We start from the raw sequence: 11,942 nt of genomic DNA, 5'->3' as shown, positions 1-11,942 counted from the left end.
GAACTTTTAGAATTTATCACAATTCTGGTCTGAATTTCAATTTTTATACCAGATAATTTTTAATGTTTTTAATTTTATTTCCTTTCACTGCAATTTTTGCCCATGTTAGTGCTTGTACAAAGGCTATTATTCGGGGTGAAATCAGGAGTGGAAGTTATTTACACTCACTCACCTACTCATCTTTCCAGGTCACCATGTGGCACTGTTGGATCTCCTTCATTTTGGCCTGGGTATCCATGGTAACCCCAACACTCTGCCAAAGTGGGGATGGTGATTGGGGTTCAGGCTTTGACATTTATTCTACCATAATGGCCATCAATGACACATCGGAGGCAGCTGGTGATGAGCCTGCGAGAATGAAAAACAACCATGAATGGATTACAATACCAGCATCTTCACCATCACCATCACCTACACCACACTACAAGCCCCAGCCGGACAAGTGCTCCGTCCACTTTAGCACTAACACTGCTTCAGCTCGACGACTGAAGGCCCAGAAAGAGGAGCTGGCTTTTCTGCAGGCCATTCAGCATGGAAACAAAGCAGTGATAGAGAATTTAGTGCAGTTTCTGGGAGCAGAGCTGGGAGATCAGCGTTATGAAGATTTGATCATGGAAAACGTCATTGGCACACAGGAGGACCATAACACGTGCACCAAGGTGGTAGAGAAAGCTGAAGATGATCTAGAAAAGCAGCTGGAGGGAAATATGTTGGATGTCATCACAGGGATGCAGAAGTGAGTCCAGTAAATCAAGTGCTGACAGGAGATGTAAAGAGTGTAAATAAAACTGATAAGCTCTTATTTGTTTGGCCAAAAAGGGAAAACATGGCAGAGAAAGAGGATTTGTCTTTCATCGAACTGTTACAGTTATTTCTATCACTGATATCAGACACCTCAGTGTCTGACTCACCTCAATGTGATGAATTGGATACATATTAGCAAACTTTAAGGTCCATGTGTTTAGATAAAAGACATGAGCTGTATTTACTCTCAAAACAAATTTAATTCCAACTCAGGGGAATTGTAATGATCATTGAAAATTATTCATTCTTACTGAAAAAAAAAGAAAAAGAAAAATCATGAGTTCACCCTTTAAAATGAATTACTTTGAATGTGATACTTCACATGTAACTGCATGCCCATATGCATCTTCAGTACATTATTTCCTGAGTACCAAATGGCCAAAGGACCATTAATGTTATTACATTACAGTTATAAAATAGTGTTGATTTTTTTATTTTAATACTATACACGCTTCTGTCTTTCCTTTAACACAATCTTTCCCATCACATACCCAGCTTTAATGCCCATGATATGCTTTATGTAGGGTCTGGATTAAGCTGTTCCTCTGCTTACGCAGTCTATTTGTTTCTTTCTCCTCTAAACTCCACCTGCTGACCTGGATTGTTCATCTTCTGGAATAGAATCAGAGAAGAGTCCTTGGCTTTTGAAGAGATGCTTCGTGCTGCAGCAGACATCGCCAACCGGCTAGAGACGTCATCGCAGGCCCTGCAGGCCTCATTCACCAAGCAGCTAAAAAACATTGTCAAGATCCATCACTAATAAGCTCTTCAAAACAAACTGTTCACACATGATTCTGTTACTCATGGATGCCCTGAGTCATACTGTGAGAGACCAAGAAAAAGAAAAATAAACCTTCCTGCAGTTGTTATCTTTACCCACATGTGCTTTGCAGCACTAAGATACATCAAACTGACTGATCAAGTTCCTACAGAAAGGTTCATCATTTCCATGATGCAAATGATGTTGAAAATAAATGTTGAGTGAAAAAAATCCCTTTCACCAAAATGACAACCTTATAACCCATAAAATGTAATTTTCCATTTCAGCCATCATTTGTGGAATTTGTGAGGTCAAACATAGCAACGGTACGTGGTGGAGCTTTGAGCCAAGTTGAAAAAATATGGCCCAAACTAGATTGGCCTTGAGAGACCAAACATAATGAGTCTGTTATTCTTCTCCAGAGGAAGCAATGAAACAGCCATCTGGTTCTAGGGTGAGAATGAAGGCCATAATACAGTTCCAATGACTAGTGTGTTTCAGGTGAGATTTCGCTTTCTCAACAAAAGAAGAAGCACAGGTCTAACACAAGGATAGCTTTGTTATACATGGATATTTTTTGTTTCAAGAAAATAATGCAACAGCCTGTGGATAAGAGACAAAATACTGTATAAATGATTACCTGTCCTGTCATTGGGAAGAAACACAGCTCTTAAAGAGAGAAAGTCTGACAATGGAAATTCTTTAAATCAATCGTTGGAAGATTATAGGAGATTCAGTTTACCTTTCAAATTGGAAAGATTATATTTTTTGGTTTGCACACTAATTCTGCCACTACTTCTGAAAAATTGGAAGATTTTGTATTGCCATGTATTTGCAGTCTTAAAATGTGCAATAATATCCATGTAGTATTTAAAGTATGTAAGTATGTATGATCCAGTACATTTAAGAAAACAACAAACTCTTCTGTTGTCTTGTTTGTTTCAGTGTTCAATTCCATATCAATTCAGTCAAGTCAAGTCAGTCTGCACCCTTTTAGAACAAACAGGCTACAATTTAGTAACTAACTGGTCCACTAGAAATGAAGGTAAAAGAAATTGTGTATTGTGTGTGCGTGTTTGAGTGAGAGAGAGAGAGAGAGAGAGAAAGAGAGAGAGAGAGAGAGAGAAAGACTGGAGGAGGGACTGATTTGAGAACAAGAGGACAGACAGCAAGCTCTCAGATGTAACCTGTCTCGTTAATGTGGATGATGACCTTGTGCAGGTTTGATGAGCCTGGCTGACCACTAACAAAGCCTCTGACGACAGAAAACAAGTCAAACTTTTAAATGGATTCTTAGACCAGGCGCGTAAATTGTTGGGCACCATGCGCCAAAGAGAGGAACTGTTCGGTTAACGTATTTAACAGACCGGACTGTTTTCTGTGATTTCATTAGTTGTGATCACTCTTGTAGAGACAGTTTGACGAACTGGGATTCAGCTCCAGGTGATGGATGACTCCCCGGCTCAGTGCACGGAGTCGGACTCGCCGTCATCCGCCTGGAGCGGGATTCGGAGCGCGCCAGGACTGAGATCCATCGCCGCCGATGTATAGGCACCAGGCGGCCGAATTATTCAGGCACACCGGCGTCACTCGCTCTGCCCGCCCACACGTATAAAGCCGGCCGTGTGGCGGTGGTGCTGGAGCTGTCCTGAAATGCCTCCCAGCCGCGAAGATGACACATTTTGCTCACACATCACGTTTTCCAGATAGCGTTTTGACAGCGGACGGAAACACGGAGGAAGTTGGACTCAAAAATGGGAAACAACCACCTGTTCGGTCTGTGGGCGGCTGTGTGGGTGTCACTGCTCCCTGGGTCAGGTTAGTACTTCTAAAAAATATTTCCAGCGACGTCCAGACAAAATGAGTTGAGGTGTTACGGTTACGGTGACATTTTACAGGAGCGCCGGGCTGACACATTTTATGCAGTTTGCTAAATATTAAAGTTCCGCATGAAATCGGTCGTAAAAGTATCTAGGCGTAACCATCGCGTCCTAAATCCTCAAACCACAACTCCCATGAGCCTCCTCTCATGGGCAGCCCCGTGCCAATCTAATGATGCTTCGTCCACACGTGTTTGTGTCACATCTTACCAAAGTAACACAATAAACACAAACCTCAGAGCTGAACTCGGAAAGAGAACTGAGCAGACTGAAAACACTGTCCAACCCTCTCCTCGTTCAGTGTGCCTCAAACTGCCAAAGACAAGCAGAAAAAAGAAATAAATAAAATCAGTCAGAGCAAACTCAAGGAAAAAAAATCCCACACAATCTGCTATGACAGGTGTCATGGTTATATTTTAAAAAGACACAGGTGCTTGTTTACAGTCCGATCCCAGAGTTGATTTGCTTATTTTTTTCATTTAAACTTTTAAGCTGTTTTCAAGATCTTTCCGTGTGTTTGCAGAGATTTAACATCCACCACACTTAGGCTGAGGCAGTCTGTGAAAGTCCTATTCACTCAGAGGACTAAGATATGTCATCTGGTGACAAAAGCACAGCCTCCATCAGCTCACTCCATCACCGCATGTTTCACCAGTTAAATGTGCTGTTGCTGTACCTCATGACAATGTACTTCCTACTACAGCAATGACAGAGTTTGGCTTTCACTGTTGAGCGCTACGATTTAAGTTAACTCGCAAAAAAAAAAAAAAAAAAATGTTGCTCGCCGTTTTTTTACTTAACTTTTACTGTAGGTATTTGACAGCCCAATTTACCCAAGAGCACCTCTGGCCTGAGAAGCTGCTGACTCGATCAACCAAACTGGTCAGTGTTTCCTGCACCTCGCCAAGAAGCTTGGCAACAGTCCAACATCCACATCTCAGTGTGCTGGATGTTGGAGGTGTCATCTCAAGTCTCTGCTGGCAGGAGGCTTTGATCTATGGCACCTCTTTGCAAGCACTACATCTGTCCTTCCCAGATGTACAGACAGATGAACATGCACCACTCTTGCCTAGTCTGTCAAGAGAGCTGATAAGAAGCTCTAATGTTCATGATTGCTTGTCAGATTGAAATTGGTTCATGATGGAAGATGAGTCCAGCTCTACCTTGGGCAAATTAAGAGTCCCCCCCCCCAACTACTCTGAAATATTGGACAATTCCTAATATTGGACCAGCCTTTGTGAAAGTCCACCAAGCAGAGCATTTACCGTGGGTGTTGTGTTATTTGTTCAGAATTGCATTTATCCCTCTGGTTAGCTCTGTAGTATTGAAGTCCCTTACTTGGGCTCCTGCAGTTATGGGCTATAAGATTTTGTCAATGTTGTCATCAGAAATACAACTCACCCATGGACAGGTAATGATGTGGCCCTGGCTAAGCACCCGTGACTGCTGGCAGAAGCAGGTTGCCCAAGGTCTCATTTTAGGATCCTTGATGGTATCACACTCCATTGGGCTACATTATACGCTTGCAATGTCAAAGAAAGCATTTTTTGCATTGATTTTTGAAGTTTGGCTTTGGTTTGATTTTTCCACGTTTCATTTCTGTGCAACAAACATTTAATAAATTTAATACCCAAAATACAAATGGAAAAAAAAGTCAACACAAAGGAATGGGTTGAAAGTTAGAAAAGTGTTTGAATTAGAAGCAAAAATTAAAACACAATTGAGCTGTAAAAATGACAAATTTTAGGTTTTAATAAGGCTTAATTTTCGGTTTCTTTTGTGCATAAAATTTTTGCAATTTTTTAAATTTTGCTATTATGTTTTAAAATACAAAAAGTAATGTGGTAAACATAGTAAGGTACTAATGTAGGGATTTTGCAACATTTGGATAGAAACCAGCTAATGGCTATCTTCCCATAATTATTATACTTATATGACATTATCCATCTTTTCATTTAGTTCCCCTCGTAAGTGTTGTCTGTTGAACGTTACCTTTGTTCTTAAAACAGGAGACTACCACACAGGTAAAGTCAGAACAACAAATCACTGTTACATTGGTGTCCAGCCTGGGTCATATGAAACAAGTAACTGCTGTACAATTACACAATCAATTTGAAGAAGTCTGGAATCTGAAAACTCACTTTTATACAGTTTAACAACTAAAGAGCAGTTTTGTTTGTTCTAACTCAGTATCCTGAGTCTTCAGAAAAATGTAACTTCTAAAAACCCAGTTATCAATCACATACTTTCATCACCCTCTGCCCCAGGTAAAAACCATCAGCTGATTACTTTATGCATCAATTGTAACACACTGTGACAGACAGCTCAACAATAACACTCCACTACTGAGAAATTAGCTCACCTCCACTTAACTCTAGCAAGTAATGATGTGTGTAATTGACTCTGACTACACTGATGAAGGCGGAAGCGGTAATCCCCACGGGATGTGATTCCTGTCTATTCCATGCAATTCATTCTGCAGAAAAATTATGCAGCGCGTCTAAGCTTTTGTGCAATGCTGTTTAGACTGCATATACAGAATCAATTTGATTAAACCTTCCTCAGCGAGAAGCCACATGTGCATGACAATAACACTTGGGAGATAAAGTCAGAGGTTACGGTTGAAATGCTGCTGGTGTTGAGGGAGAAGAAATAATTCCCCAGTCTCCACATGCTCACCTTCTGAGATTTTAGGAGCCCCTCCTCACAGGGAGCTCAGATCAAGAGATCAAAAGATTTGCTAAGATGCAGAAAAGTCAATAAGACTTTACCAAGAAAGGTCTAAGATATTTTGAGTGGGCTTGTGTTCAGAGATGTAAAGTGGTTCACAGCACTCATCCTCATTCCCAAAGCCATAATATCATGCCAGCTTGATTTATTGCTCTTTGTTAAGTGCGGATTAGGTTACCAAAGCTCTTAGAAATAGAAGAGAGAATGTGGATCTGAACTCCGTATGTGGTATAAATTGCTTCTGCCATTTAATTATGGTTACTCCTACCATACCATCAAATATCAACAGTTGAATGGCAATAATGCAAATCAACAAGTTACATCCATTTAAAAAAAAAATTTTTATTATTTAAGTTTTAACTGTTATTAGAGCAGCAAGAACATGCTTTAAAATAACAGATGTGTATCCACAGTTCTTTGTCATGAGAAGACACACTCGCATGCTGAGGATGAGCTCTTCAAGACGTTATTCGCTGGTTACAACAAGTGGTCAAGACCAGTGCCAAACATCTCTGATGTGGTCATTGTCAAATTTGGACTGTCCATAGCACAGCTCATTGACGTGGTAAGTCTTTGAGCTTGTAGTGTTCAGAAATTCATTTCATGTTTGTCTAATTTATATAGGATAAAAAACAGTTACATCTAACCCAGTAGCTGCTGTTTTTATTAGGACTAACCCAAAAATCATAGCTGTGGTATTTCATATTTTGTCACTTAAAAAAAGCTTATATTAAAATCCCATATCACAAATTGCTCTGTCTTTAATGTCTGTATTTGTTTAAGACTTTAATTTCAAGGTTAGTTGCAATAACCTCTCTCTATGGCTTACGTCAATATGAGAAATATCATGGCAATGCTATCTTTAACACTCTGTGTTAGATGTAGTTTTTCCACTTCAACTTTTTATTCAGTAGCAAAAACTTTATAAAGCTACATTATGCACCCTCTGCCGTGTCCCAGGATGCAACACGTCCATTGAGTAATAGATGTTGCAGCAAGCTATATATATGGGTTTGCTTTTAAAATCCTCCAGAAACCTTTCATATGTATTCTTGTGACCTGAACTAAAAAGTTTACAACCTTAACTCGAGTCGCTATGGCTGCCTCTCTCTCTCCCTTTTCCTCATCTTTCTTTTTCTCTGCTAGGATGAGAAGAATCAGATGATGACAACCAATGTGTGGCTTAAACAGGTTAGAAAACAAATGCCTCATAGTACATTTATTATTACATTTTATAAATTTTTTCTTTTGTTTGTTTGTTTGTTTTTTTGCAAATTGGGCATGTATATAAAAATTACAACAATTGGCAAAGTTTATCTTGAACTGAGGAACTTCTATGGAAATGAGATGAATGATCACTGGCCCCAAAAGCACCTGTCATTTGTATCTCTTAGGAGTGGAATGACTACAAACTTCGCTGGAGACCATCTGACTATGACAATGTGACATCCATAAGAGTGCCATCGGAGCTCATATGGGTACCAGACATCGTCCTCTATAATAAGTAAATATTTAGTTTGTGCAAGATAGTTTACTTGTTTAACTGTTTAAGCGCAAGAAAATGCTAAACGGTTTTCATAACATCAGACAATGTCTAAATTTCTGCTGTTACATTAATTATGTAAGGTCATTTTGAAACAATGAATAGTTGTAGTGCTAAACAGTAATTACCACTCTCATTGCACAGTGATGAATAATTTTCAAGTAAATGCCTGTTGACTGGATGGTGTCTGCTAAGGGAATGGCACCATCTAGTGGACTCCCAAAAACACAATACTAAGGATTTGGATACCTCATTTTATACTACAAATTACATTAAAGACCTTTACAGTCTGTTGCTACTGCTATTGGTGCAGATCATTTGTATGGAAATGAAGACAACCTATACACATGTAATGTCTTGGTGTGAAATCTACCGTGTTGTGAAAATTACTCACTTTCAACATGTCTGCTCCCTCTTCCTAAATTCACCTCATGGAACGAAGAAAGGTGATGATGGAGTTGCTCATTGGAGCTTGTGTAATCACATTCTGTAAATGAAATTTTTTAAAAGCCTGATGAAACTGATGACTAGATAAAGACCCATCATTATGTTTTCAACAGGAGCTATTAGTGCCACTGAAGTGATGAATGGAGGCAGGATTTCAGCAGAACATTATTATTTGGGAAATTGGAACTCCTTTTCATTCCATGGTCTCCAAATAAAACAGGGGTTGCAGGAATCTCACGGTGCAGGGTTAAACTGATTATATGCTACTTTAACCTCTGAAGATGTTATTAAAAACTGAGCTTCATAGTATGCCACCATCACTCAATATGACAATCTCTCTCTTCCAGTGCTGACGGTGAGTTTGCTGTGACTCACATGACAAAAGCTCACCTATTCTACACGGGTAAAATCCGCTGGGTCCCACCTGCCATTTACAAGAGCTCCTGCAGCATTGACGTCACCTTCTTCCCCTTTGATCAACAGAACTGTAAAATGAAATTCGGCTCTTGGACCTATGACAAGGCCAAGATTGACCTGGAGCGAATTGAAAACACTGTGGATCTCAACAATTACTGGGAGAGCGGTGAATGGGCCATCATCAATGCTGTGGGAACGTACAATACTAAGAAATATGACTGCTGCCATGAGATCTACCCAGACATCACCTACTTCTTCATCATCCGACGGCTTCCCTTGTTTTACACCATTAACCTCATCATCCCCTGTCTGCTGATCTCTTGTCTCACTGTCTTGGTTTTCTATCTGCCCTCAGACTGTGGGGAGAAAATCACTCTGTGCATCTCTGTGCTGCTGTCCCTCACTGTCTTCCTTCTCCTCATCACAGAGATCATACCATCCACATCCCTCGTCATCCCCCTTATCGGCGAGTACCTCCTCTTCACCATGATTTTTGTCACCCTGTCCATTGTCATCACTGTCTTTGTGCTCAATGTGCACCATCGCTCTCCCAGCACTCACAAGATGCCCCGCTGGGTCCACTCTGTGTTTCTGGACCTGATCCCACGCTGGCTGTTCATGCGACGGCCTGCGCCAGATGGCCGGCGTCGCAGGCTGTTGCTGCTCCAACAGGAAGCAGCAGCAGAGCGGAGGCAGGGCCGGATAACTGGGTACAAATCTGGAAACTGTATCAGCACCTCAGCTAACTGGTTAAGAGAGGGGAGCAAATCAGAGGCCTCTGAGAGAAGCTGTTACGAGGATTTAGAGCTGGGTACACTGACATCTTATTTCTCCTTCCGTCCCCCTTCTCCCAGACCTCCAGGGTCAACTCCTCCACCACAGCAGAAAACCCCACAAAACAGCCAAAACCGACAGGAAACAAAAATAGGGACAAATAGACAGTTAACTGGAGGCAGAGCCAATCCCACTCAGCGGCCAGCTAAAGTAGAAAATACTGTAGACTCAACATTTCTACTTTCACCAAGTGTTATACGTGCATTAGAAGGTGTGCACTACATTGCGGACCACCTGAGAGCTGAGGATGCTGACTTCAGCGTAAGTATCAATAAAATACCATATCTGTAATAATAAAAACGACATACTTCCCAATACTTCTCCTTTATGTCACTTGCCCTGCAAAGCTTACATATAAGAACATCTTAGCATTTGAATTTTGTGTATGGAGACATACTTTGTAGTAGACATCTGCACCTATTAATGAACTGAGTCAAAACAACATGAAGGACAACTATGACAAGATCTGAGATAAATACATTAGGAAAGATTAACTTTGAGTACAGAAAAGGTCTTGGTGTTACAAGTAAAAAAGCAAGTGCACAAAGTATCTAGGGCTGCAACAATTTATTATCCATTCTAAATCAATCTTACCCCAATACAAAGGTTACTTTTGCTGGTTTTGTCAGACCCAGAACCTGAACTAATCAGTTTTCCACAGTAGAAAATTTGGTGCACTTGTGTTGGATAAATGACATGAACATTCCTGAAAGCTATATCTCATTCAGCTAAGTAAATAAACAGGTCCAAAACAGGGACTCCTGACCATGTAAAGTAAAGTAAACAAAATGCTATTCTAGTAGCCAAAGTTAATCTCTGATGTCCAACGTAGCTCAGAATCACTTTACTACAGTCATCCCTCATGTCTAACTGTCTCCATTGCTCTTCTCTCTGTACAGGTGAAAGAGGATTGGAAGTATGTTGCCATGGTGATTGACCGCATCTTCCTGTGGATGTTCATCATTGTGTGTCTGCTCGGGACCATTGGCCTCTTCCTGCCTCCCTGGCTAGCTGGCATGATCTAGCTCTTGAGAGAAAGTGCTGAATATCTGGGGGAGCATTATAAGAATAACCCACATCCCCGTTCACTGTTGTTATGTTTGCCACCTGAACGTAACTATGACGCTGCTTTGACACCGGTAACGACTAAAGCTATTAAAATGTATTAAAAAAAGGATTAGTCCAGAATGAATGGGTTCATGGCCTCTGGATGGTAATTTGAGGTTATCAGTTGTGAACCATAGGTGTCCTCCTTCAGCCTCACCTGTTGAGTTGTTGTTGTTTTTGTTTGTTTGTTTGTGTGTTATTGGCTGTTTGGCCTGAAAGCTAACACATTGGCATATTAGCTTGCCTTGACGTTGAAAGCTAATGTTAGCATTTAGCATGTTACCAAGCTAATGTTAATGCGTCAAACTGTCTTTAGCATTACATGCTAACTGTGCAGCGGTATGCTGTTAACAGTCTGGCCGTCGGCCATACTGCACTAATGTAATGACTTTATTTTGGTAGTTTGAGCAACTTAATTTCAAATTTAGCGCCTTTACACTCGGCCTTAAAGCGTGTTTCTTACCGGAGGTCAGATGCTCGGCCTCGGCCTGAAGTCCCCTCGGTGCTCGTTGAAGAAACGCGGCTCCTGGTAACGCCACACATTTGTCTTGTTTACATGTAGTTTTCTTCTTCGTGTAGCTCGCCCTCGTCAGACCGGGGACTCTCCCGCAGTTTGTGTGAATATAAATCAGGCCACAGGCCTCATCCAGGTGTGATGCTGATTAAACCGCTCCAGGCTTTGAGTTAAAGCACCAGCCGGACGGTGATGCTCAGAAATGTGTTGAACTACTGCCGCTATTTAGGACATGGGCCACAAAGTGTTTTCAAAAGCAGATTGGCACTCAGTAGATGCCTCCACCAAGGACAAACAATCCAGTGTCTGTGTGACCCGGATCATAATCTGGGTCTGCACATGTAATGTAGCAGATTGTGCAGTCATAGATCTTATTGACATCAGGACCCATTTCCTGAGAAAATGACAAAAGCTGTGTAAAATCTCTTATTTTTGCTATAGTCATTTTCTATCACTTAAATACATTTGGTGCAAATCAGTTCAAAACGTTTTGCATAATCCTGCTGATTGACAGACAGCATGAAAACATGAGCTCCTTGGCAGAGCCAACTTCCACAACACTTCTTCAGCAGCGATCTATGAATACAAGATTCAGCACTTCCAAAGGCATCCAGCCACGGACTGAGATGACTCGTGGGAATTTAGATGTGTTGGTGCTTCCTCTGCTGTTGGACGAGCATCAAATGCGTTGGTGTGGTTAAAGGTGGTGTCTTAGAATCATGAGCAATTAGATGTGAGATATTTGCCTGACTGGTTTCTCAACTCTTCCTCCTCCTGACAATTTGACCAACAGTGGCATGCTGATCTAACAGACCTTTACTGGAGACACTGACTGAGGTAATTCCTGCTGTGAAGAATTAGCATTTTTACGGACTTTTTTCTGATTGTGTTGTCACAGTTAATGTT

The 11,942-nt window shown here is 41.0% G+C and overlaps 1 protein-coding gene across 1 annotated transcript; it reads left to right on the top strand.

The window, feature by feature from the left end:
- Positions 1 to 1,315: 1,315 nt before the first annotated feature.
- Positions 1,316 to 10,440, top strand: chrna2b (cholinergic receptor, nicotinic, alpha 2b (neuronal)). Its single transcript, XM_029496044.1, has 7 exons — positions 1,316 to 1,360; positions 6,602 to 6,739; positions 7,321 to 7,365; positions 7,569 to 7,678; positions 8,512 to 9,419; positions 9,561 to 9,676; positions 10,315 to 10,440. The coding sequence occupies exons 1-7, from the start codon at positions 1,316 to 1,318 to the stop codon at positions 10,438 to 10,440; spliced, it is 1,488 nt and encodes a 495-aa protein (XP_029351904.1).
- The last annotated feature ends 1,502 nt before the right edge of the window (positions 10,441 to 11,942 follow it).

Source organism: Echeneis naucrates, chromosome 24 (genome assembly GCF_900963305.1).
Source record: "Echeneis naucrates chromosome 24, fEcheNa1.1, whole genome shotgun sequence".
Taxonomy (NCBI): domain Eukaryota; kingdom Metazoa; phylum Chordata; class Actinopteri; order Carangiformes; family Echeneidae; genus Echeneis; species Echeneis naucrates.
Note: the sequence above shows the minus strand (reverse complement) of the source record. Positions and strands in the feature narration are given on the sequence as shown.